This window comes from Malurus melanocephalus, unplaced genomic scaffold, assembly GCF_030028575.1.
Source record: "Malurus melanocephalus ecotype Western Australia unplaced genomic scaffold, MMel_1.1 scaffold_101, whole genome shotgun sequence".
Taxonomy (NCBI): Eukaryota; Metazoa; Chordata; class Aves; order Passeriformes; family Maluridae; genus Malurus; species Malurus melanocephalus.
The window spans coordinates 1,447,825-1,475,795 of record NW_026623333.1 but is presented as its reverse complement, the minus strand read 5'-3'; the positions used below and the strand labels follow the sequence as shown (position 1 = coordinate 1,475,795).

The window sequence follows — 27,971 nt, the reverse complement described above, 5'->3', positions numbered from 1 at the left end:
GAGGCACCATCTGGTGCAGAAAATGCACACGTGCTGCTTCTGTGCTCTGCCCTGKGTGTCCTTCATCGAACCCAGCGGTGTCTTGGCTGTTCCTGCTTTCCCAGCTGATGAAAGCAAACCATGTGAGCCTCAGCCAGTCTAAGGTGGGAGTTCTGGCTGGTTAGAGGCATCACCTAGTGTTTAAAAGGGTTTGCCCTTGAGATCAATAGCTCTGAAAAAGCTGCTGAAATCCTTCAGTGGATGTGAATTTGATTCCTGCTCTTCTTTGATCTGGCATTCATGGCATTTTGAATAATGTACATCAAAGCTGCCTTTCTCACCTACCCATCCCTCTTTCTTCTTCTGTCTCCTAAGAGGATCATTTTTTTCATGTTCTTAAGAATATAGCTCTGGCTGTCTTAACATCAAGATAAAATGAACTCATTATTTGCATAACATCAGAGCAAGGGCCAGATTAATACCACCTCTCTGATTTTTTATTTTCCCTTTATCCTATTCCTACAATAAAAWACAAGAGGAGCCTGCAGCTGAAATCATGTGTTTGCACACATATGGGCTATGGGGGGAAAAGAGTTGCATATGCCAGTTCCCTGATACACACTGCTGCCATTGATAAAAGGARCCACAATTACACTGTTATATTGGGTTATAAACCCCATAATACTCCCACCACCATTATTGCAGTTTGCTTGTAAGAGCTATAAGAAGAGAAAATACATATCTTTATCTCTTCAGCAGAGCTGTGTAGCTGGAAGTGAGTTCAGAACCGCAGCCTTCTGTTGTATCTACTTTGGGATCTCTCTTTGTGTAGAGCTGTYCTCCCTCCCTGGGATTTGGCTTATCCATGAGGGTCCCATCTCTGTTCCTCACTGGAGGAGGTGAGGGTACACAAAACTGAGCTGCTTATCTTTTCTCTCCTACCTTGCTGCTGTGCTGGGCTGCTGGGACTAATCTAAAGATGCTTTTGGCCTGCTCCCATACACTTTATTGTCAGTGGCGTCTGGGTGGCTTCAGGCACATGCTAAGATTATAACAAGTTTGAAAAATAAAACCATTTATCCTAAAAATAGCTCAGAACTAACTAGTGATCATGGGGTGGAGGGGAGACAGAAATGAAGATATTTTCATTTCACGTAAGTGTCAGATTCAAAAGCATCTGCCTTGTTCAGTGCATGTATGGTATTCATTTCCTGTCTGCAGTCGATTGGAATGCCCCCCGAGTCGTTTGAAATTGAAAATCGAGTCATGCTTCTTTAATCAGCTCTAGGAAATAGCCCTCTCCCTCACTGTTCTAAGAAAATTTATATATACATGCATAGAATTCATAACACAAGAAGCCCACACTTCTCTCCAGGGCAAATCCTTTCTGCCCTCTTAGACAGAGAAGAGTCTTCAGTGTCTTGTCATGGTGTGCTGCCTTTACTCCCTTGCTCTTCTTCCCCATCATGTCACTGGAGGGAGGCCTTTCTCCTGTGTATCCACGTCCTCTGGATCCCTGATCTGTCACTCGGGCAGATGGACAGAGGGGACACARTGTCCACTGCTGCTGGCTGGATACCAAACCACGGCAAGCATTGCCTGTGTGTGCAGATGCCATTTATGCTAATTACTTCCAGTTGCTCCTGTATCAGTCTGCAAGGTTTTCTGACTGGAGAGGGTAAAACTGTGCACTTGAAAGGGTCTTTCCCTGCAGGAGCTGAGGTGCGTGGTCCTGCRGCAGCCGCTCAGGTTTCTGCTGCTGTAAACTCCTGGGTGCACTAACCCCTTCCAGGCAGGGCTGTGAGGCACGGAGCTGGTGCACAGATTATTGTTATTGAAGGTAAATARCACTGCCTTTGCTCTGCCTTCACCCTCTCACTTCCACCCAAAGCAAAGTGAGTATTGGTGGGGAAGGCAGCTGARAGAGAGTCACATAAATTATCTTGCAGTAATTCGATGGAGTGTGTGTTTTGAGCACCAAGACTCAAGTGATTTGCCTTTTTTTTCAGGCACAGAAGTAGCTTTGCCAGAAGCACAGGAAACATCGTGTTTTTGGAATATAACACTTGTCTGCTTTCTTGCTTTCCCGTTATTAACTTTTGCTTATGTGATGAAGTCATCATGTAACTTTCGGTCCACAGGGACTAAACACTTTCTAGTCTCTAAAAACATCTGCCAGTTAACACAGCCAGAGTCACAGACACTTCTGAAAGCACAGGGTGGATATTCAGTGGCATATGAGAGGGAGACATGGAGGCTGAGAATAGCTGTTTCTTGGAAACTTAACAGCTGAAGGTAACTTGGGAAACTGAAATGGTTTCAAGTAAGGTTACTCTTTTAGCCAGGGAGAGATGAAAACTTCACTTATTAAAGCTGGTTCACCTAGTGAAATCCTAGCCATAGGGATTTAGTSGAATAAATTTGCAAAAGGACATAGTTTAAAACCCAGGAAAATAACTTCAGATGCATGTTTGTTCCCTTTCATTTACACTGACGTTGTGTGTGTTGACCTGCAAAGGCTGACCAGAGAGTTGTGTACAAAAAGTATTAATATTCTGGGTTTCCTTTGCAGTTTTCATTGCAGCTCAAGGCAGATWTTCCCATTCTGATGAAATCTAATGTGTAAATTAGGATGTAGGTGATGGGTAAGATTAAACTAGTTTAATTAAATTTAGCCAGGGTATAAGTGAATGCTGTTTAAAGCTTTATTTTACTGCAGATTTTATTAAGTCTTTAATAAACCCTGAAAAGAATTAGAACTTCCAAAGAATTTGCATTTTGGCACCACAGGTTATTGGAGTGGAATACTTGGACTGCTCTTCAGTTGTACCTTTGCCCATTGAGCTGCTAAATCAGTGTGTCCTGTGTGGAGAGCTCCAGCTAGGCAGTGATGGCAGGGAAGATCTTCAGGGTCATGAAGAACAACTAAATGTTTACCAGCAGCTCAGGCAACTGAAAATATCTGTTAACTACAAGCAAAACTTGGCACTGAGTGTTTGTCAAAGCCCTACACAATTTAATTCTGTGTGCTTGGCTATCCCCTGCACGGCTGAGTATCTTCTGAAGAACAAAGCACCAGTGTTGTACTATGCTAGAAAATTTGCTGAAGGGCCTCTGGTTTTCTCCAGCAGACATTGAGCTGTAATCACCACCAAGTTTCTATTATCAAAGTGTTTATACAAACTGGCAGTTCTTCACCTCCAAGCTGAGCCATACTGTTTGTGTTTTCCAGCTGAATGAAAACATGAAATACAAGCAAACAACAGAGCATAAAAAATAGCTGTGATGTGAAATGTGTGTCCACAACATGTAGCAAAAGATTGCCAAATCTGAGTATAATGTGGTTGATTTCTCCTTAAGCTCAGAGTTAAAAATCTTGAGCAATTCAGATGTGGACCCACTGGTTACCAACGGTGTGCAGGAGACAAGAAGCAAAGCTCCCAAGTGGAATCTGAGCAAAGGATGGACCAAAGCTTGACAAGTGCAAGTGAATAAACTGGCACCCAACCTCTCCTACAGAGACCACTGCTCCAGCAGGGACTCTGGATCCACAGCCACCCTGAGCTTCTTACTTGTGACAGTGTTTGTGACTCCATCTGCTCTCCACAGAGACAAAATCCCTTCAAAAGCCATGGAGCCCCTGCAGCTCACATGCCCACACCAGTCTGCTGTGGGATGCCTGGATTTGGTCTTTCCATGGCCACCTAGTCACACAGACAGATGTACTGCAGGTTAGAACTGGATRCACTGTCTTTTTACCAATTTTGCTGGAGAGCTGGAGAATAATAGAGAACTATTAAAACATAGGTCTTGATTAAGAGAACTTTATTATCATTATCATTATCATTGTCATTATTATTACCAACTATTGTCAGTGATTCATCTTTTATTTGCACAGTGTTTAAAGCAGATGCTCTATTTTGGAGCTGCTCAGTCAAAGCAATTGTGCACCCACAAGCCAATGTGGTCTGTTTTAAATTATTTATTAGCAGTAATTATCTAAAATGCACTATATTATTGAAACAGTTCATCTGTGCAGTTTTCTAAATGCAAATAAGTTCTTTCACTTCACTGCTATATGTGAGGGGCAAGCTCATTTTAAACTCATTTAAGAAGAGATGAGAATATCTTGGTAGGGGAGTGTTTGATGTGACACTCCTCTGGTCTGACTTTCTGTCTGATTGCCTGGACTGTATGTGGAATTAATGATAAAAGGAATCTTTCTCTGTGTATCTCTGATAATGTTTCTCAGCTGTTACCCTCGCTGCCTGCTCCTCTAACACCATCCTCATACCTCACCCTGATAGGTCCCGTGCTGCTTATACTCACAACAGACAAAAGAAATAAAATAAAATAAACTCCAGGAATCAGATCCCCCAAGTTCATGACACATCTTGGATCTGTGGAGGTGAGAGCCTCATGTCRTGTCCTGGTGTGTTACTCGGCCTCCCCAGAGCGCTTAATTTTTAATTTCAAAGTGATCATTTAGCACTAACCTGAAAACCCACGACAGCCTTTGAAATGAAAACAATCTGTTTGGGCAGGTGGGAAATTAAACCASTCCTAATGGCCATAATGGTTTTCTGTGAAGGTCCCAGGCCTCATTTTGTGTCTGATAGCAATATAATCTTTTACAGCGTCTGTGAAGTTTCCTAATAAATAAAAATTCCTTGTTGCTGGTGGTTGAAGATGCTGTACAGGTGCATCATGAAAGTGCAGTGACAGACTGTCAGTTTTCAATTCAAGACCTCTTGTCAAGATCATTTTGCAAGATATTTCAAAGGACTGTGCAAGAAATAAGAAAGCAGAATGTAGCTGCAGCAGGGATTTAGTAATAGATTCCCTTGCTGCCTGGGAGTTGTTAGAACATTAGTTGCATCAGTTTTCCAAAATCCTCTCRGCTCCATAATTAGGGCTTGCAAATGTGCCCTTAGTTTGGTAAGTGAGGACTGAATGAAGGAAGGTAACGATTACAAAGCACAGAGAAAGAGCAACTGCTTCAGAATATTTTCTGTAACTACAGTCATTCCTCACTTATGCTCTGTCTTGGTTGTTTTTCCAGAACTGGAAATGGTATTAAAATAAGGAAGAGAGGAGGGAGATGGACTCCTTGCTTGCCAAAATTGCAGAGAAATTCCCTTTCCCCCTGGTTTGGTATTTTTACAAGTTGCCATTTATGTTTAGCTCTTCTGGGAAGAGAAACAGTGCATTTCACTGTAGCTAGTTTCTGGGTGACAGAGGGAGAAACGTCATGGGAAGGACAAGGAGGGCCAGATTAAAACATCCATCTGATTATTGAAGGGTTAAGCTGCAGTATCAGGCAGAACATTTTTCGTGCATGCAGGATTGTCTCTTGGTGCCTTAGACGCTGCCATAGTGCAAGTCCTGCCTGAGTCACCAGCACTGAAATTTATCCTCACAAAATTCCCTGTGAATTGCTCTTTTTTAGTGGTTTAGATGGGCACAAAGACATTCATAAGTACTGACCTACTGCCCTCATTTTTCCAGAGATGGGTGCTGCAAGGTGCGTTGTTCTGTGCTGCAAACAATGTGTCAGATCCTCTCTCAAGGGTTTGTTTTGTTGCCTTGTCACCCAACTGTGGGTTATGTGTTCCTGCCCTTATATGCTGCCCACACTTGGAACACTSAAAAACCCTGAGCTGTTTTTGTATTAGGAACTTCTATAATTATCTGATCCCACAGGGCTGCAGAACTGTCGCTTACTGCCAGTATGAGTAACCTCTTAAAATCATCTTAATGGAAAGTTTAAACATTGTGAATAATCCTGTTAAATGCAGGGGAAAAAGTGCTTTATCATAAAATATTTAGAGCAGATGCATCATTTGAGTAAGAAACCAGTGTGCCTGAATTAGAAATGTCATTACTTCAAAGAAACTGAGTCAGTAGCTCTGAATGAAGTGACACAGCTTTTAAAGGAAGGCAAGAAACATTGCTTTCCCAAAAGCATCAGGAATAAAACTGTGTACACCTAAAAATAAATAGTGTGAAATATAAACTTGAGAAATAATGTAAAATAAGAAGACTATTCCCCATGAAAAAAACCTAAATTTCATCTATTAGCTTTGGAACACAAGCCCTATTTTCTTCAGAAAGGGTKCTGGCATTGCAATAAGGATGCACTTTTTCCTGCTAGGTGGGTCTCRGAAGAGCCTTTGCAGAGCTCATGCAGTAGCACAGGGTGAGCAGAATCTTCTCCTCACATGCATGTCAAGCTCACTTTTATTCGTGGCAGCCTCTTAAATCTTTTTACCAGAAATACACATTTCTAATAACCCTGCCACTCAGCTTAGACACGACACCAAGAAGTATCTTCCTAAAATATGGGCATTCTGTTCATTTTATTGACTGGAAACAAGTGGTGCCATGAGCAGATAACTGGAGTGGTCACACATGCTGAGCGTTTCCATTTGCCTGTGTCACAGTAGGACACAGAGCCCCAAGGAGGCCAATCCTGGGCTTGTCCTGATGTGAAAGGGGCTGTGAGAGATAGCCCTGACTCCAGGCAGAGCACACACTGCTCCACTTGGGTCATTCCTGCCAGCCATTCATCAGGCTTTCCCTTGGAGTCACCTCCTTGTCCTTCTTAGTGACCACTCTGGGGCTTGGCAGCGGCTGCCATCAGAAATGTGTCCCTGATGTGTTTCACTGTGGTCTCTGTCCACCCTGAGCGAGCAGAGCGGTCCATCTTCCCTTTGCTGAAGCATCCTTTGGGGTGGAGCAGTTGTCTTGTCCTCCGTGTGCGTTTCTCCTGATGTCAGACAGCCCCGTCCCGCTCGCTCTGTAATTAATGGCAGTCCCCGCCCCGAGCAGCTTGGGATCAGCCTGATGTCATTACTTCACCATTACAATTTCCTAACTAACTCCATGTGATGGCCCATCTGCTTGACACTATTAAAAACTTTTTATATGGCCCTTATTATTGTAGTTGCTGAGCTCCCCGCGAACATCCCAGTGAGGGAGGGAAGTGCTGTTATCCCCACYGAGACACCGACAGGCCATGCATGACCTGTCAGGATCACACACCAAGTCTTGTCACAGAGTTAAATGTGGCTCTCCAAGGGCYTGGGATAGCTCTATCTGCATGGAATGTCAGTGTGGAGAATCAGGATGCTTCYGAAGGGGAGAGCGGATAGGGAAAGTATGAAATTGTATGTGAGAATTTTATTAGTTTTTAATAAAATCTTACTTTATTTTTAATAAAGGTAAGATTATGGGCATGATACCCCAGTAAAAGGAGTTAAGTACCACAGGTTTTTTTTTTGGTTCCTGACTGAAGTAATTTAATCACAGCMCTATAACACCCTGTTGTTAGTCAGACATGGCCGAAAAGCCATTTAATCCTCATGCACCAAGAAGTTTGCAGTTAAATTCTGTCTGAAAAGTGTTAAGTTAAAGCAYTAGCATATGAGTAAGGAACCTAAAGTTAGCGAAGTGGCCCTCAGTTTYGTTTCCCAGAGTTTGATGCTGTGTGATCTGCTTTCAACTTTTGTTGGATTATGGGTGGGCCACCAAAGGCATCTGAAAGTCCTTTCTGGTCTCCAGCAAAGGGAAGAGCCTCTGTTTTGGCCTTCAGGCAAATCAGACTGTCAGGAGCACACACATTTTACACTGCACACATACTAATTCAGAATTTGTATCTGTGCTGTAGATATAAAATTGCCCTTTTGGCACTTTCAGTGTATATCCATTCTAGGCATGACAATACAAAAACAGTAATTCTGCTAAATTTGATTCTGCTCTTTAGAAATAGAGTGCAGTGAGGAGGGTAGAGGAGAGCCACCTTCATTTTTACTTGAGACAATTTAACTTAGTCCCAGATTAACTTCAATCTTAGTTTACTTTAACTCACTGAATATTTTCCTGTAATCTRCACAGGTTATGTTGTAAAATCTCTTTAAAGGTCAATTTAGAACCCTCTAAGCAAATAAACACAAAATAAAAGAAAAGGCACTGAAGCTGTTATCTATCTRAGAGTTTAGCTAAAGGTATGCTATGGCTTAATTTGAACCAGGGGAGCTGGATGGAGATTGCATTTAACCAGAAATGCTGGCAAAAATATGCTTCAGTAGAGCCAGAACCACATGTGGCCATTCCACTTTAATTGTGCTTGTTTTAAAAGATAGGTCTTTAACATTTACCCTCTCCATGCTTGCTGTCTCTTTATGAACTGAAAATAAAAACTCCCCAGGCAGTCATACTAAGACCTCAAGCTGAAGCTTTTCAGCTGAGTCAAACCCAAAACCTGTGCTGAATCTGCCCCATCCATTTTTTTTTTAAATAGCCATAAGAAGATTGGCCTTTTCTGCTGTTTTTTTTCCCCGAGTCCCCAGGCCAGTCCTAACCCAGAGAGCCAGTGTTTTGATACTAAATGTGTCTCCTTGGTGAGGTCAAAGGCAGTGGCAGCAGTGCTACTGGTTCAGAGGCAGCCTGCTGTAATATACTACAAAACCCAAAAGTACGCTCAACAATAACAAAAGCATTAACCGCTGACCCACAGCTCGGTGAAATTCAATCCCACCATTAGGCAAACATGAAAATGAGATCCCAGAGGAAGGAAGGTTCAGATGTTCAAGACCAGAGAAATTGGGTGAGGAACACAGAGATGAGATGGAAGTTGTTGCAGACTGAGGGGAGAGAAGGGGAGGTTGCCAGCTCAGCGGTAGGATCTTTTAATGCCATAAATTTCGACATGGCCTTAGCAGTCAGTGTTTTTGCTTCACTTAGGAACAAAGCAAACTAAAACGATTCATAAGAAGGATGCCTTTCAGCATTTTTAGGGACATGTTTAGTGTGGTGCAGTTTGACTGCCCAGGGGTCACTTCAGAGTCTCGTGTTTCTAGGTTTAAGTCTGATGCTTGTGTCCRTGTGTAGGTGCTTCACCACAAGCCTGGAATGGCTCAGGAGCCTGGAAGAGCTGAGTCTCCAGGGCTGACTCAGTTTTATCTTGTGCCAGCCAGGTACAGATTTGTGTTTCAGCAGTGAGCTGTGGGTCTGGGTGCCACAAGGCTGCAGCCAGTGGAGAGACAGGGCGGTGGCAGGGCTGCACGCTCTCAGTGGTGTCATTTTTGTGCCTCCCTTTYCTTGCCCAGAACACACTGACTGCAGAGGACCACTCTCCTGAAGCCAGCTTCACCCTGAACCCCGAGGAGCGACGAGAATACCCCGATCTCCAGGCTGCCCACCGGCCATTCCCCAAGGAGCGGTTCAGGCCGGAGRGCGGGCACACGTCCTTGCAAAGAGATGGACCCAGATCTTTCCTCCTGGATCTCCCAAACTTCCCTGACCTGTCAAAAGCAGATATCAATGGGCAGAACCCCAACATCCAGGTACAAATTTATGCTAACATCTGGCTTTTTTATGACTTGAACAAAGTTATTTTACTGAACCAAGACCACTTTCAGCCTGGCTCCCTTGGCACACAGCCAGAACAATCTGTCTCTACCAACAGAGAATGTATATAGCACAACATAATGTAATGTAGCATAGTATTATATATAAATATATATATATTATGTACATTTTCTCTCCAACTCAATGCAGATATTGCAATTTTTTTCTGAATTTCTCCTTGGAGAATGATGATTGCATAAGTGTGGAGATCAGTGTAGATYTGCTTCTGGTGCTAAACCCATCTTTGTGATTGCCATTTTGGAGCATATTATCTTTCCATATTATCTTCGATAATAAATGGGTATTTCAATTTCTGCTTTCAATTTACTGTTGTGGAATTGGTTTGTGAACAGATTTGCTTATGGTGTGCTGTTATAAAATGCAACCATTCCCCAAAGGATGTCAGCAAACAAGTCTTTCAATTTCAGCTCAAAAAGCGTTCCTCTGTGTGGAAGTGAGACTTAGAGTTAATTTCTGCAGCAGCTGCTTGGAGTAAAAAAAAGTTGTCTGCAAGAAACTTAGTTATATRTTATTCCTCAAACTATTCTTGGATTTGGAACAGCCTCTTGCAAGCCACTTGCATCTTGAAACTTTGAGGATTGGAAAGAGGAAAAAATGAGTGATTCRTTTTTAATTCAGAGCCTTAAAGCAAAATTGGCATTAATAAGCAGTCCTTTTTAACCAAAACAATAAATTCAAATATTGTTCTGCCTAAGATGTGCTTATAAAAACAATGCACTAATAGATCTGGTTTTCTGGTTAAATTAATTCCTGGCTTCTTACAGTCCCCCAGCCCACAAAATTACCATCCTTTTGATATGTCTAGGAAAAATGTATGTAAGGATGTAATAGATCTGCTGGTSAGAGGCCAACATGCTCAGAGGGCTGGAGCACCTCTGCKCTGGAGACAGGMAWAAWGGATCAGGGGAGACCTTAGAGCACCTTCCYGTGCTAAAGGGGCTCCAACAGAGATGGAGAGGGACTTTTTACAAGGACATGGAGTGATGGGACAAGAGAGAATGGCTTTAAACTGACAGAGGGTAAGTTYAGATTAGTTTTAGGAAGGAATTCTTCACTGTCAGGGTGGTGAGGCCCTGGCACAGGTTGCCCAGAGAAGCTGTGGATGCCCCATCCCTGGAGATGTTCGAGGCCAGGCTGGATGAGGCTCTGAGCAGCCTGGTCTTGGGGAGGATGTCCCTGCCATGACAGGGGAGATGGAATGAGATGATCTCAAAGAGCTCTTCCAGCCCAAACCAGTGATTCCATGACTGGGTGACCACACGCTGTCCCCACGGTGTCACTCCCTTCACCGTGGATGAGTTGGAACATTGAGAAGTCCCACAGATCTGGGTCAAGGGCAGATCCAACACTTGACAGGCTGAGGTAGGAAACATGTCCAACAATGTGCTGACTGAACACATTTCTCATGATAGGAGAGCCATTCCTGGAAGCTTTAGGAAGGGAAGACTGGGAATCTGTAGGGGCCCCAGATTGTGGCGTGAGGCAAACAGTGTAACATCACTGATTGTACATGAACCTTTGAGGAGGAAACAAAAACCTTTGACTGCTAACAGCACACAGTGTTTAGACACAGGGAAGAGATAAAAGAGATGGAAACAGTTCCCTGGCTCATCTTCATAGTGTCTGCTGCTGCTATGACCTCTTCTTCCACCACCTGCTCTTGGAAATGTGTCAGCAGCTTTTCTGGACTCTGAAGACTGGGAAGACCAGTCCTGTAAACTGGAAAACACTGGGGTGACATGGATCCCAGAGCTCTTGTGCACAAGGATGAGCCCTTTCAGAAACAGGCTCCCTAAGGTCTGCAGCGTATTTACTCTGCATTTACTCTGCTTGCTCAGGTGGGTAAATAGGGATATACAAAGCTTCTTTAAGTTCCTSGTTGACAGTCTTGCAGCTGGTCAAGCTTCATGGAGATAAAACTGCCCGTAATTCCCTACAGAGCTAGAAAAAGCTCATTTCTTTGTCTAAAAGTTGTAAAAGTTGGCCTGCTCTTTTGGGAAAAACAGGATTATAGTGAATTCTTGCTTGTTAAACAGTACYATACTGACCTGAACAGAAAAGTGACACTTGTTGACTTGCAAATTTCTGATCAGCTATTTGGCAGGTGAAAACAGAATTGATGCTTATTTTTCTTGTTGCACCATGGCTCTCAGCTCTGTAAGTCACAATCCCAGGAGGGGTGATCTAAAAAGTCCCAGGACTGAGAGGTTGGAAAGGAGAAAACAGCCTGTGTGTTAAGACAGCACAGTGGCCACATTTTCTTCTCAAATGCTCAAAATCTCTTTTTCCTTCTACTGCATACACCAAAAATAACATTTTTAATTGAAATTATACCTGGGAAGTTAAAAATCTAAGAGGCATAAAATTCTTCTGAAAAAGCAGGTGGAAAAGATACTCCAGTGAGTTCTCTTTAGGGTCACTCCTTCTCTGGTCATGTGAGATGGCTCTTGCTGTATCTTGCCCTGATGTGAGCTCTTTCAGTGATAAACTGGTGAATATCAGAGCACCATCAGGGGAATTCAGAAGATTATCCCAGATACTGCCATATTTATCAGATGATAATCGAAGTACAGCAGACTGTCTCTAGAAAACCCTCCAAAACAACAGTCAGAGCTACAGTAATCCAAATGCAATATGATTCTTTGCATACGAGACCAGGACAACACTTACTGGCCTTCCTGTGGTGTTCCAGCTTTGTGAAATCTCTCATCATTTCAAGTGGCATTTTATGCTTCAGCTCTCATTGTTCAGAGTGACCACAGGAGCGGCTGTTGAGCAAAGACTGCCTGCTTGGTTTGGGGTGCTTCGTTTTTCTCTTTTTTTTTGTCATCTTCAACACTTCTCAATGTCTGGAAGACTCTTAGATGAGAAGGTGATCGCAAAAACTGATCACACATTTCCTTTGAATTTCCTTTCACAAGTGGAAAGTCCCTGCTGTCTAGGTTTGCACTTGCTTGGCAAACCAGCTGAGGGATGTTTATGCAGACCTTGTAATTGATGGGGGTTATTATCCAGAGTAAGTTACAATTGTTCTGACCCCTGAGCAGCAGAATGAAATCACATGGAAGGTGCATGGGAACCTGCCTCTTTTCCATTTCTGATGGGTTTTTCTTGTCTCTTCTAAACAGCCTTCTACATCCTCTCTGCTCCTTGCAGCTGACCCTCTGGAGCCAGATGTTTCCAGTTGKGACTGAACTCTTGCTCCTGTCCCTCCCCTTTTCTTTTCACCCCTGGTTCCCCAGGTTTGTGTGCTGTAGCAGGGGCGGGTGATGTGCTGCTCCCTTCTCCTACTGCTTTGCTGATTCCCCAGCAATGCTCGACACCAGGACAAAGGAGCAGAAAAGGGAAAACTCACAGAACCACAGGGTGCTTTGGGTTGGAAAGAACATTCTAGATCATCTAGTTCAATCCCCCCTGCCATGGGCAGGGACACCTTCTGCTGGATCAGGTTATTCTGAACCCCATCTAGCCTGGTCACACCTCCAGGGATGGGGAGTTCACAATCTCTCTGGGCAAAAAGGGCATTTTGTTGATATTAATGCTTCTCACTGAGCTTATACCTTGGTCAAACTTCATGAGCAAAAGAGCTGAAACACAGATGGGTGAGTTCCAGTTGCAAGGGATGTGTTAAACAGAAACAGGTAGGATTCTTGTCTAAAACCCTGTTGATGTACCCTGGAAAACAGAAGTAAATCAGTATATGATTGACTGTGTTTGGATTATTGTCCTTGCTTAGAGTCACAGGATTAGTAGTCATTAATAGGAGTGGTTTTCAAACAGAAGTTAATGCCTTGATGCCTTTRTCATTTGCCACCAGGCCCGTGGCCATATCCATGGGTCACACCACCCCAGTGCTGCTGTGTTGGCTTTGYTACCTGTTTGTTATCTGTTTTCTCTCTTTGATACCTCCTGGGTTACTGCCTTCTCATGGGAAAACATCTACAGCAAACCACCGACGCCAGGAACACGCACAGCCACGGAGAAACAAGGCTGTGGGATCTGCTTTTAAAAAAGAACTGCAGAGCTCAGCTCTTCTCCAGCTTCATCCACAGCCACTTCCCTCACCTGCACCTGCATCATGTCACTTCCACACATTTTATTAGATGGGATTTTTAGCTGTCATTTATGTTTGTCACTGCTCTTTTACTGCATTGGAGAGGAACACCCTTTCATCACAGGACATTCATAAACTTTTTTCTGTTCTTTTGTTGTAGTTACCTCATTGCTAACTTGCACATCCATCTTGCCAGCTCTGTATTGAAAATTTGCATCAATTGCATGAAAGGAACAGGATAGAAATGTTGTAGGATCTGCTGCTTGCACAATATTGCAAACATAGTTCTTCCTGAAATATAATCTTCCAGTTGCTTAGGGCAATGTTTACACCAGTAAAGTGAAATCAGAAACATTGTCTCAGTAAACAGGATGAAGAACACAGAACTTTTTGTGCACTCCASCAGGCTGGGATAATATTTATCTTCTGTATATTTTTGGCCAGGAGAAAATTGGATGTTGGTGTCTGGAGACATCTGTGCTTGATACACTTGTTTCATTAGAAATTGACTGCAAATCTGTTGTTTTAATGTACCTACGCCAATTATTTTAACAGTTTTCAGAGGAACGTCCTTATTCATAGTTCATACAAACATAAAAGAAGTGGCTTTATTTTAGGTTTGAATATTTCTGGGGATGGTTGTGGATTTATACAAGAGCTGTGTTACCACAGACATTTTGGGAAGCTTGAGGAAAAAAATCTTTACAGTTTTGATAATCACTGGAAGAAGAAATCAGCCTTCAAAATGGTCTCCAAAATAGAAATGCTAAACCAGACCTATTTTTTAATTTTTAGGAGAACATGTTTTTATTGGAATACTTATAGAGCATGAAAGCTTTTCCAGAGCTTCTCTAAACGCCTGTTTTTTATGACTCTAGTTCTTGATCTTTTTTCTTGATTTCTTTATTCCTTTTTATAAAAYGGATCAACCAAGTTATACATTCCAGTGCCATGTGTATGTACAAATACACATGCATGTACAGTCGTGAACTAACACTGTAATTCTGTAAGTACTGGGGAGAGTTCAGTGAAAGCTAATTTTTCAAACTTTTAGACCTGGATAAGGGAGCAATAGCTTATCTGAAACAGCAGCCTCTTCTCACACCTCTGCCCTAACATTTGGGTAGAGTGTAGGAGGGATTGCTAGGGTTGTGCACTGATTTCCTCCCCACATTTGGAAGATCCATTAAGCCAAATGGAGCAGGGCAGAGCACAGCCAAGTCCCTGAAAACACCAGAGTCAACTGAAGTCGGCTTCTAATTTCTGAGAGTGGTGGTTCGAACAATCCCAGGATTCTTTATACAATTTCCTTCCCTCTATGGTTTTTATGCCACAGTAACACCTTGGTAATCAAAGCTTAAAGCAGGGGAGAGAGGAGCACAGGTATGTGTCAGACTACCACACTGACATTTGCTCTGCTGTTTTTGGTTTTTAAATTGGCTGTGTGCTGGAAAGCTCATTGTAGAGGCCTTTGTAAGAAGCTTCCTCAGTGGTAAAACCAGACTGGAGGGGATCTAATTGCACAGATACATCTCGAAATAAGTTAGTGACGGTGTTGGGGAGGTGTGCTGGGTCTGACAGCACTGGAAGTGTGTGCACTCCACCTGCCTCTCCTCACCAAGCTCAGCAGAGCTTTCTCTGGTCCTGAAAACCCCTTTTTTCTTAAACTCTTGCCATCATCAATCASAATTTAAAATCAGGTTCCTGTGGTTCTTCACATTGTACCTGGCTGAAATAATCCAAGTTCGTGCTGATCGAGTGTCACACAGCTGCAGATTACCAAAGCAAATGGAGCACTTATCATTATTTTTTTCTCAGAGGGTTTGGTTTTTTCCATTTTGCTGAGTCATTGCTCAGAGAGTTAATGTGGTCCTAAAACACTTGCTATGAAGTACTGGAGTTGTACCAATTCTCAGGTGAGAGTACTAAAGCCCTACCACTGGCAGTGTTTGCCACTCAGTAACGCCATTTCCTTTCATTTATTGTGAAAACTCTGTTTYGCTTGGATAGATGCAACAATTTTGAATCCCTGAACTGACCCTGATGTTTTCAAGCTTATGAAATTCATTTTAATTCTTGGTCTGTAGAAACGGAGGTTTAATGAAGTAATCATTCCAATTCCATATAAAGCCTGCTAGTGAAATGTCCCTTGGGTGGAGATGCTATTAGGCTGACAACTGCACTTTTCCTTGCTCTTGTTCTTTCTCCCAGTGGAGCATCATAGTAGSCTGAAAGTCTTTTAATTTCACTGGCTTGGTTTATGGTCAAATGCAAAGCATGGAATAGGTTCAACATTTCATTTCTCCAAAGAAAGGATGTGCAGCTGTGCCTGCAGCTCTGATGGTGTGACATTTCCACTTTGTCTCCTGTGTCACACTCRGTGGGTCACAGGTAGCTGTGACCTTTTCTTTCTTTTTYTTGTGTGTTTWGTGATTTTACTAATAGGAATTTTAYAAAACCAACCTTTTGTGCACAGTGCACATCCACAGARCTGTATAAATGACTTTTAGCATCATAGTACATTATTTCTGTTTTACACAACCTGATCTTCATGGTGCACCATCTTGAAAGGCTGAGAATGCCTCCATACYTATTAAACATTATAGATATATCTGACAGTCACTTCTGGTTGTTTAGCCAGTCCAGTGTRATCACTGAACCACATTAGCATGAAACATCAGAGCATTTTATGATTTAGCTGTGGCCAGGCAATGCTTGCATGACTCACAGAGCCAAGGTTTCTGATGGCTGGTGTGCTTCTACCTAAATAGCCACCTMTGTGCACACACAGTATTTATCCAAGCGTTTTATAATTACACATTGTTCAGCACAGAAAGCAATAATCAGGGGTTGCTCCTGTGCAGAATGATATTGACATTCGTGATGTCTGTGAGGAAATTGGGCAGCAAACTTTGAATTTTGGTTCTGGGCTTCTGTAGAAACCATAAACAGGTTGACCATAACAGGTCATTATACTCTTCCAGCAGGACAAAAGGATCTATTTTAGAGGGCTTTGCAGCAAGTGACTTACTCAGCGATGGTCAGAGGAGCTGCTGGCTCCATCACTGCCACAAAGAGTGGTTTCATRCAGCAATAACAGCTGGGCTGCTGCCAGAGGGCAAGACAGATGCAAACCTGGCTACCTGGGCTCTGCATCTTCATCTTCACACTCATGGCCCATCTTGAGTCAGCCTAGGTCCTTGGAACAGGCTCTGCTCRCTGGTGTGCTTCAAATTCAGCCTCWACACAGAGTACAGATTCAGTTTTCTTTTTCCTGGTCACGCATGTTTGGCTCTAAACACATTTTCCCCATCGGGCAGAAAATTCTGCCGCGAAGGTTTCAGGCAGAGCACGGGTTATTATTTTGTGCAGGATTTTTCCTAGCCTTTGTTCCAAAGTCTGATTCAGCAGAGGTAGCAGAAGGAATCACTCAGCCTGTGCATATCTCTGGGCTCGCTAATCTCCATATGGCTCACAGCATGTGAACCCGCTGGTATCGCAGAGCCCCCGTGCCAGGCAGCACCTCGCCTGTGCCGTAGGGAAATCTTCCCACTGGCTGGGAGGAGGCACTGACCGAGCTCTGCTCTGGACCCCACAGGTCACCATCGAGGTGCTGGATGGCCCCGACGCCGAGGCAGACAAGGAGCTGCAGAAGGAGAGCAGCAAGCCCAGCTGGCCRGCCCCATCGCCCGACTGGAGGAGCTGGTGGCAGAGATCCTCCACCCTGACCCGCATGAGCAGCGGTGACCAGGACTACAAATACGACAGCACCACCGAGGACAGCAACTTCCTAAACCCTCTCGGTGGGTGGGATGGCCGTGCACCCAGTCACCGGGCRTTCGAGCCCAAGGAGCAGCCCGAGTATGGTGAGTGAGCATTCCAGGCCTCCTGTGGGCATCTTGGGATTGTAAAAACAAGCGTGGGGGAAATGAGAATGGTGAGGCATSGCCAAGAGCGGGCCAAGCAAAATAGGATTTTTCAACATGTGGCTTTTGTTCGTCGGCTTTTGAATACAAATCTGTGCAGATGCACAAGCTGTACTGTGGTAGCTGCATTCCACCGGTAAATCTATAATCTGGAAAATCATACCAGTTATCCCAGAAGAGGGTCTTTTTTTAGCCCAAAGTGTGCTTTTTTAAAAAGTATAGGAAGCAAGGTTTCACATTTATTTTTAGAGTAAGGGTAAGTACAAATTTAGAATCGTGTGGTGGTTTGGGAACCAAAATATAACTATTGGATAAATAAGCAAGATCTGAAAGTAGTATTTGGTGGATACACAAATAAGATGAMTTATGTTGGTGCATGTGTGGGGAGTGGCGTGTGCAGCAGGAACATTGTGTATTTGCGTGTGTAATATTCTTCCAGATGTGACAGYGAAAACAATTGTTTTCAGCTTGTTGTAGGGAACAGTTGCAGAAACTAAAAACAGAGAGGAGCTGCAGCTATTCACTGCCCCKATGGGCTGTGGCTGTCCACAAGGGAATGACCCGAGGGAGGTGAGCTAAACTGTGCTCACAGGGAGCTCAGAGCCCCTTGAATTTAGGCTGTGTGCAAATACAGACACCTTTTGATTGGAGCAAGGGTCAAAGACACAGTACTTTTACCCTGGCATTTCTGATGTTATTCCCCAGATGCTGCAGAGTGCCTGTCAAGCACTGGTTCAGCCTTATTTTTCCCATGATTTAGTTAACTTGAAGCTCTAGAGTCTTAAAAATCAAGAGGGAGCTTTTGTGTGTCTTTAAACACAWACGTATGTATTAAATAAAATTGCTTTCACAAATAACTATGGTGGAAAAAAAATAGCAAGAATTACAAATATAAAAGTAGGAAGAACAAGTTGAGCTCCAGMTGACAATCTAACGTGGTATATTCAATATTGTGCCGTGTAAACACCAGGTAGGTAGGACTAAAACTTATCCTGGAGCTCTCTGCTGCTCACCACAGCATCCAATTATCTGGAAACGACTSCTGGCTTTCTGTCAAACCTAAAGTGCTTTGTTGGCCTTGTCCAGGAGGGTGTAGCAGCAGATCCTGCCCATGTGGGGTTGGATGTTCCACCCACTGACATGTTCACACCTTTCATCTGTGTGTGTGTGTCTCTGTCTCTTCCTGGCACTGCCAAGGGCTCTCCCTGCCCTTCCTGGGGCTCCTGGGCTGGGCTGTTTGACAGGCACTGCACCTGCTCACCTGCCCTCCTCCTCTCCACCCAGTGGAGAATAAAGGGTTGGAAAATAGATGAAAACAAGAGCRGGGCCAGGCACAGAGGGAAGATGACATTTTCCTGAGACATCCAGTGCCTTCCTGGATGGTTGTGCTGCCTGGATGCTGGCAAATCCCAGARCCATGGGATTGCACACTGACAGCAGCACGGAGCAGCACAGAACCCAGGGCAGGCAGGGATCCTGCCTGGATCTGCCTGTAGCTCAGGGACTCTTACCTTTAGCTAGAGCAGGGCTAGCTCAGAGCCCCAAACCAGATTTCCCTTTGTACCAGTGCTGGTGTAACCCAAAGGAGGTCCAGCTGCAAGGTATGATCACAGGATCAGTAAAATACCTCCTGTAGGTTGCAAGGAAAACCATTAAGTCAAATGTTCCCTCAGCAGAAGGCYAGTGGGAAGGCAAGAAAATGAGGATGGGTTCCTGGGCTTTGTTTGGTGGCCTTCACATGGTGGGATGTGGAATAGTTTGTGCAGCACACAAAGAAGGCTGTTGCTGAGGAGTTTAGATACAGCAGCACCAACTTCTGTGGTGCAGACTTGGTGTCCAGTGCCTTTGGCTGTCCACCAGAAGAGAGTATCTCAGAAGGTTCCTTCTAGYAAATAGTCAGATTTTGCTTTAATAATTCACCTGARACACTAAAAATAGCATGTTGTTCTYGGTGCAAGAGGAGCATGCWGTTCCCTGTTCTCATAGCAGTRTTCCTGAAATATCTATTCYCTGTTCAAGGGACTGAAAATCAAAATTTTKATTTTCACTYATGACCCTCAGCTTCYCATAGCCCARCAACASRTATCYTGCCCTAAAAATTAATTRAKTATTGTTGTGCTATTGATGCRTGTTTTGAAAAGGTGAAAAAGAAAATTTAACCTGTGCCTGGTTAGTCTGTGGTCCGCAAAAGTATTCCTATATRCAGGGAAATTATTTGAATAGATGTATACTGTTAGTTCATGACCCAGCTTTGCAGCTGAGGATTCTCAGCTGCCAAAAGGTCAAAAGAGAAAGGAAATATTTTTTCAAATAATGTTGCACGCATTTCCCTGAGGAGCATCAAGTGTGAAAACCATTTAAACAGCAGGCTCGCGCCTGGCGCTCAGCCCGAGCTTCAGGTAGAGACATCTGGATTCCATTCCTGTTTCGCCTCCTTAATAAAAACCACCACACAGTAGTTGTGGGCAGTAGGAGTTTTGTTTCTTCATTTCCTTCCCGGTGTTTGTCCTGACGCAGATTACATCGACGGCGAGGGCGACTGGAGCCCGTGGTCGCCGTGCAGCGTCACCTGYGGCAGCGGCAACCAGAAGCGCACGCGGTCCTGCGGCTACGCCTGCACGGCCACCGAGTCCCGCACCTGCGACCGGCCCAACTGCCCAGGTGGGAGCTGCTGGTGGCCATGGGGGAATGGGAGGGTGGGCACGGGGTGGAGAGAGCCCTCCTGGGCAGAGCTTGGGGCCCGTGTGTTCCGCGGAGAGGCAGTTGGGCGCGGTTTTCAACACGCTGGCTTTCAACACCATTTATTTATTTATTGCAATAATGCACTGCTAGGTGCAGTCCACCACCCCCTGGGACTTAGAAGACAAGCACGGGCTTTCTTTAGTCTCAGCAGTCATTTTTGTGCACAGGCGTTTTGTGTTCCAAAGGGTGTAATCTACTCTAATCTTGAAACAAATTTGGGGCTGTTTTAGAATTTCAAACCAGCTGTGCCGTTACCTCAGCGAGCTCCTGTTCTGTGTGCAGTAAATTCCAATGCCTGCATGGGGAACAAGGATGAAGGAATGTACAGTTTTGGCTTGAGTAGATTCAGAAAATATGGCCAAGGAGCCTTGCCTTAGCTCCTGCCCATCCAGGATTTGACATTTGAAGTGTCCTTACCATCRCACAGTCTTCACTTTGGCAAAAGCAGGCCTGTGYACTCAAGCCTMCATCACAAAWATTTGAAGCTGCTATGGAAAACAGKTTTTWAAAAWTCTGCTGTGTGTTTGAACTCAGACCAATTTGTCATTCAGTAGCTGCCACAGTGCAGGGGATAGGTGCAAGTTCATTACTTCCCAAGATCAGAGAGAAGTGAAAACACAAGCCATGGTGGTATGCATTACTCTGAGTTTACTTAATGACTCAGAAAGGCAGAAATTCTTAAACTGGAGGTCAGGCTTTTTTTTAATGGGGAGTGAAATGTCAGCAGCGCTGGAGAGGAGACTTAGAGTGCTTGGTGAGAGAGTTGGAGAGCAGTTTCTCACTCGCAGATTCGTGTCTCCGTTGTGAGGCAACAACTGCCAGGCAGTTCAGGAGGAAAATGTTTCTGCATGCTCTCATACATCCTAAAACCTCAATAAGAAGGGGTTAATTCCAGCAGAAAGCATGTAAACCCCAGTTATATTCTCCAGTATTTATTACCAGCTAGCATCAAACAGTGGCAAACTTGAAAGAATATATTATGTCATATAACAGACCTCCAACGATCAGCAAGCAAAACATATTCACTCTTTGAGGCTGCGCTGACATTTTTAAAATTACAAGGGCAAAGCTCAGCTTCTGCTGTTTATAATTCCAGCAGTGAATTACTGCCTTGTAATGGGTTCTTGGGTATCTATTATTCTACATCCAGTGCTGGAGTTAAGACAAAACCCTATGATAATTTTATTGAAAATTGGCCTGAGGCTCTTTTGAAGCTTTGCACACCACTATTATGCCCCAGTTCAGGAGATCAGGAGAAAGTTCATTTGCAAGATGGATGGTGAATAGATTTCCTATAGCTATCACATATTAAATATCTTTCTGCTCTCTTTAGAAGTCTTTAATTCAATGGAGAGGTAAAAAAAAAAAAAAAAAAAAAAAAAAAAAAAAAAAAAAAAAAAAAAAAAAAAAAAAAAAAAAAAACCGAAAAAGCAACCTTTTCTGGCTTTTGTGAGAAGATATTGGTGTTAAGCCTACATGGCACAGAAACATTGGGCTGGCCAATAGGCTGAACTAAAGCAGCAATGAAAGGATGTTTACTTTGGCAAGATCATTTTTTTCTGGCAATCTCAGTGTCTCTCTACTAATAGCAAACGATGGAGGTTGCTGATAGATCCCGATATGCTGAGATCCTGTTTTTTTATTTGATGGCTGTAAATGGTGGGCATGGAATTGCTTGGAGAGGTTGGTTATCTCCTGCCAACACACACCTTTTAACTCCCTAGCACTGGGAGAGACCAACAAGCACCAGTCTTCTTGTAAYAGCATYRYTYTTCCRTGTRATCCCTGAGATTGCCCCCATAGGGWGATGAATTTACCTGTCTTGAGGCATGTCACTCTGTTTAACCTTCCCAACAGCACAGATTTCTTGGTCTTTGTGCTTTTGAAGGAATGGTCCAGCAGCAACCTCAGATTGCCTCCCTGCCAAACCAAAGCACCGTGCAGAGCCTGGGGGTGGAAGGAAGGGGTGGCAAGGAGGCAGCTGATTCCATTGTGCTTTAATGGGAAAACATCAGTCCCACTAACACCTGTTTGTCTTAGGGATCGAAGATACCTTCCGGACAGCTGCCACTGAAGTGAGTTTACTTGCWGGGAGCGAAGACTTCAACGCAACCAAACTGTTTGAAGTTGGTAAGCAGCCGAGTCAATCCTTCAGGAACAGATAAGAGACTGCCTTAGGGTTTTCTTGGTCCCRCGGGATCAAGGTCTTTAGTTTAGCATTTAAAATGTCAACAAAAATGGCCATCTTGCCTGCTTTTATGATCTGAGCCTTTCCTTCAGTCACAGAATCTTTCTCCCCTTAAGTCCTGTGCTTGTTTCGTCATAAAATGGTTATTTGCTGTCCTAATTCTGAAAAGAGTTGTAAGACTCCACACAAATGGAGGTGGAAAAAATCAAACACTTAATTTAGCTGAAATGACCTCAAATGGAAGACACTATAAAAACATTTTTAAATACAGCTGTCACATTAAAAAAAAGGGCAATGACTTTCATGAGCATGCATTGCTTTTATARCTCTGTGTGCTGCAATGGGGGAGCCAAAGCAATTTTATAGGGCATGCCTTGAGTCTGAACTATCTAAAACTCAATGCAACATCTGCAATGTTCTGATTTCATCCCTCCAATGACACCATAGTGTGAAGACTCAGAGGCACTGAATACTGGATTAATTGAATAAATAGTGTAACCCAGCACCTCCCTCCTATGGTGGCAGAGCACAATAGTTAATGACAGCCAGGATGAGACTCCTTAAGAAGACAGAAAAACAGGACACTGATCACTGAGTAAATATTKCACAAGAATGTTTGCTGTAAGGGTTTTAGGTCCCAGTTAGTTACTCTCCTGCAGAGCCCTCTTAAGAAAGTGCAGAGCAAGGTGTGCAGGGTATTTTTGACATAGCATGATACAGACACCTTAAATAATGTTTTAGGAGATGTTTGACTGGATTCTCCCWAGAGTCTTGCAAAATAATAAAGTGCCAGTATTAAATATGCTACTGGTCTATAAATCTCTTTAATCCCAGCTATACCTCATGGCTTTGGTGCCATTAACTCCCCCTGGTGTACAGACTCTCTGATGTTATGTCACATATGCCCTTTCAGAACCTGAATCACTTTTGGCTGCATTTGCCAGCTAAGATGTCAGTCTCTGTGTCTGAACTACAGATACYTGAAATACCCCTTTGGAAATTGGAGACCAAATAGAAAAAAAGTATTTGTTTTCTAAAAGGGACTGATTATTGAATTAGGGCCTAAAATGAACTTCAGAAAGAGTAATACAGGCCTTGCTGCCACCTTGGAATTTTTAATATCATCTGAAACTTAATCCTTCACCATTTGAATGACATTTTTCCTGGTGAGTGTGTTCTGACTGAGGGTTCCAGCTGGAAACTGGCACCAAATCACTGTGATTTCCCTGTTTCTGTTGCTTGTCATCCCATGGTAGTGGCTSTTGYGCTGCATGGGGATATCAGTAGCTCAATTAGGATTTGCCAGGTAGAAGAAGTGTCACMGATTCCTACTGGGCTGGTTCTGCACAGTAACTCAGACTAGCAGTGCCTGAGACCCTGAATGTCAGTCCCAAGTGTGATTTCTTTATCTGACAATCCAGTGCAGAACCCACTGTGGGAAGGGCAGCRAGCTGTGACCGCCCTTTCTTTCTAAAGCAGAGCACTGGTGCTGAACAGCTACACTTTGCTCGTTTGTTGTCGCTGATCACACCGACTGGGATGCTGCTTAATGTATCTAAAGTTTCCATTTCCTGCCCTGAAACAGATACTGACAGCTGTGAGAGATGGATGAGCTGCAAGAGCGAGTTCCTGAAGAAATACATGCACAAAGTGGTCAATGATCTCCCCAGCTGCCCGTGCTCCTACCCCAGGGAAGTTGCCTACAGCACTGCTGAGATCTACGACCGGCTGAAGAGGAARAGCTTCCGCTGGAAAGACGCAAGTGGCCCGAAGGAGAAGCTGGAGATCTACAAGCCCACGGCGCGGTACTGCATCCGCTCCATGCTGTCCTTGGAAAGCACCACGCTGGCGGCACAGCACTGCTGCTACGACGACAACATGCGGCTAATCACCAGGGGCAAAGGGGCAGGGACGCCCAACCTGATCAGCATCGAATTCTCAGCAGAACTCCATTACAAGGTGGACATTCTGCCTTGGATCATATGCAAAGGCGACTGGAGCCGCTACAATGAAGCCCGGCCTCCCAACAAYGGGCAGAAGTGCACAGAAAACCCGTCAGACGAAGACTACTACAAGCAGTTTCAAGAAGCGAGGGAATACTGAGATTTTCCTCTTCTTCAGACACAAAATAGCATTCGTTTCCTGGATGCCAAAGAACTGATGATGGCTGCTGCATTGGCTCCTTGGCAGGGGTCGATCAGTTCCTTTCTAATGAATGTATATAGTTGTAATATAATACGTATTTTTCACAGTGTGTGTAATTTATAAACGCGTATCTCTCTGTCTCACACACACACACCTATTTTTGCATACATAAATCTTGTCCTGATAGGATTTTATACCGCAATAACGTTCATGTAATAATGTGCATTTCATTTTATTTCCCATCTGTAACATAATGGAGGGGTTGGGGGGTAGCTGCCATCACCATCAGGCCCCAAGGCCCCAGCTGAGGAGGCACATATTTAAAAGTTGTTATAAACAATGGGATTGAAGAATGTACTCTTCCATATGGGAATGGTTTACAAGATTAATGCACCTACAGCATCAGTTTTCTCTATAATTGATTTCATGACTAGTCATGTCTAAGAAGGGAAAATTTTTTTGGAAGGGTAATAGTCAAAAATGAATATAGAGAATCCCTRGCAATCTCTTTCTCTTGGAATTCCTCCTGTTACCTTCCAGCTCAGGTCTTTGCAGTCCATCTGGGGTAGGCTTGCAGGAAGATGTAGCTATGGATTTCCTACGAGCCAGAAGATGTCCTGATGCAGCTGTTCTGCTAGAGATGCAAACRTCCCACTCCTGGGACATCTCAGATGCAGAGCTGCAGCTGTTGGGGTTTACGGCTTTTGCTGGGGAGAAGACCTGCAGGGCAGCTACCTGTGAACTGAGCATGCTGAAAGGCTTTGGAGGAGTGAGGGCAGAGAAGGAATCCATGCCAAAGGACAAAAAACCCCCCACAGTTTATTCCCGGTTTTGAMTATGAAGAATGTTTGGATCTGCTTTTTTCTTTCTTTTAAAAAAAGAAAGAAGTTTATTTTTTTTAGAGAACAGTACAAGTTCCCTGGGATAAAAGATGCAACCAGCCCTTTCCCCCCATTTTTCTCATGCTGAGTGCACAGTGTCCTACAGAAGTAGCTATTCTTTAAGGGAAGCTCTCTGGAGGGAGCTATCGGTGACTTAAAATGTCTTAATTTTTTTAAAAAGCTAGCATTATTTTTGTAAAGTATTTATTGAATTGTAACAATGACTCACATGTGGGATATGTCTCTGACATGAAAGGCTTCTGTAGATGGAACTTGATTTCCAAGAAYGCAACTGTTGTTAGGAAAAGGTTTTATTTCCAAATTTTTATAAAGTGCAAGTTGAAATACATAATCCTGTCATTAAGCAGCTCGTACCTGCCTTCTGATGAAAGGTAGAAGTTACACTCCGGGTAAATAAATACTTCCAGTTCCATCCTGCGAACGACTGCCTTGCTGCAAGTGGGTGTCTTCATTTGGAAAACCAAGGCTAAATGTCACTAGARAAATGCCTATTTTGGGGTTATGTGGTCTGACACACACATGTGGAACCTCGCACAGTGCTGAAGCCGACTGGCATCGCAGTCAGTCTGAGCTCAAAGATCCAAGACAGACACCAAAGACAATTCCCTCCGCTGTATACAGACACGCACAGATGATATTTAAGGTCCCCTCCACCCCAACCAAACCCTTCCATGGCATCCTGTAAATCTTCTCCCTGTCTCTGCTGGCCTCTCAGGTCTGGCTGATTGTGAGCTCATGGATGAGTACATGGTGTCCTCAGCACTAACACGGGCACAGTGACCCCGCTGGCCTGGGCAGKGTTGGGTTCCTGTGGGTTCTCCCCGGTGCAAACCCCAACCGGGGGGTTCCGAGAAACTGGGGCCATGCACCCCAATCTGCCCCATGGCTCTGCCAAGCTGCAGAGCCCCAGCATTGTGCTTTGGCTCCAGGGCACCAGAAACCATCCAGGCCAAGCCACTGCACATCTGCCACAGCGACTGCTCCGCTGAGGTCACCTCGGCAGCTGGAAAACTTGGCCAGGCCATCRGAGCAGATCCAGACTTGAGTTGGTGGGGAAGACGTGGATACGTTCTAGCACAAGCTGGTAGTAACAAAACATGGTTGGTTGAGCAAGAGGGTAAACATGGGGATCACCCCTTATTTTTTATAGAAACCAGATTTTGTAAATTCTTGCAAGGTCATAAGAAGGCGCCACTAGCTCGTGGAGCCAGTTAAATTGACAGCAGATGGATGAAAGGCACAAGGAACTCCAGGATCAGTCACTTCACAGGGAAGACAGGTATTTTCAGGGAGAAAGATCTGCTTCTTACTTAGCAGTGTGGGGGGGAACAACATTCTCAGGTTTCTCTGGGAGGCAGATGAGAGGGCAGTTGGTCACAATTCTTGAAATGTAAAACACATCCCTGCCCTTTGTGGATTAGTAAATTATGGCGCTATTGAGAAATGCTACTACACTATTAATACAGAACATAACACATAGAGTGTCAGGGAAGAGGAAAAATTATTCTAATAAATGAAATGACGCACAAAGTTTCAAGTCTCACCACTCGTAATTTGCCAAGGCTGGAAACTCTGAGGGAGCCGAATAACTTCTGATAGGAGCTACCAGGTGTTTCGTAGGATGAGTCCTGGAGCACAGATTGAGAGATTCTGCTGTCCTAAGCAACAGTTTTTATTAAAAACAAAGTCTGTCCTACTTCATAATAAATTATGATCCATTCAGGGCTGGGCTGCTTCTTTTATTTTCTGTTTTCTTCATCTCCTTTCCAGTGACCAAAATTGTACTTGAAATGACTTTGTGGAGCAGACTTTAGCAAGGTGCTGGAGTTTACCATGGCCAAATTTGTGTCAGTCTTTTAAACACAGAGCTCTTCATATTAAAAMAAGGCCCCAGGAAGGGTTTGTGGCTTACATTGCCAGGCACAGGTYGGCGGTGAGGAGAAGATGCTGTTACGTTTCTGACATTACCACTGAATGGGCACATTGGAACACACAGCCCAAGATATGGGGGGGATGGGAAAAAGCACAACTGAGCAGGGAAACTGAAACAAGGAGCCAGTCAAGTCCTCCAGCTTATTTTTAACCCCAGATCAATCAGCAGATGCAGATGGCAGCACGGCTTTTGAGTCAAGTTGGTGGGAATGCATTAAGCTGGCACAGCTGCTGCGAAAGATGTGTGGAGCAGTGCCCTGAGGCAGCCGTAAATGGATTGAATCGTACCTTTGATGGTTAAAAGGATGAGTGGGCCTGGCTTCACATTGCCCAGACAGCTGCTGAGCAGCAAAATTCCACTAACAYAACCCACAGTGATGCATATGGGTTATAGGACAATATAGCGAAAACCAGAACCATGCACACCCCACGAATCCCCACAGCCCCGCATTAGTTACCAGCTGCTTTTCCCCCCTCCCGCTGTGCAGGCTGGTTAGCACTGTCAACACAAGGCATTCCWTGGAAAAGTGCTGGTGAGCTCGTGGGGCTGTTCCAGACCCAGAGCTTGCGGTGAGGTTGTAGGGCTGGCTGCAAKGAGTTGCTGATGCACCTGACACTCRCAGCTGAAGGCAGGGAAGGGGGRAAGTTACCTTTTCCTGTTGAAGAATCTG

At 44.1% G+C, this 27,971-nt stretch overlaps 1 protein-coding gene across 1 annotated transcript in view; it reads left to right on the top strand.

Moving 5' to 3' along the window:
* The window catches only part of ISM1 (isthmin 1), a gene marked incomplete at its 5' end in the record, with an annotated part of 37,953 nt that extends 10,898 nt beyond the window's left edge, over window positions 1-27,055 (top strand). The window contains 5 exons of the mRNA XM_057369024.1: window positions 9,090-9,326; window positions 17,064-17,331; window positions 19,909-20,052; window positions 22,174-22,263; window positions 23,907-27,055. Of these exons, the coding sequence (XP_057225007.1) occupies window positions 9,090-9,326; window positions 17,064-17,331; window positions 19,909-20,052; window positions 22,174-22,263; window positions 23,907-24,424 (1,257 nt within the window). The remainder of the gene's footprint in view (window positions 1-9,089; window positions 9,327-17,063; window positions 17,332-19,908; window positions 20,053-22,173; window positions 22,264-23,906) is intronic.
* Window positions 27,056-27,971: the final 916 nt, after the last annotated feature.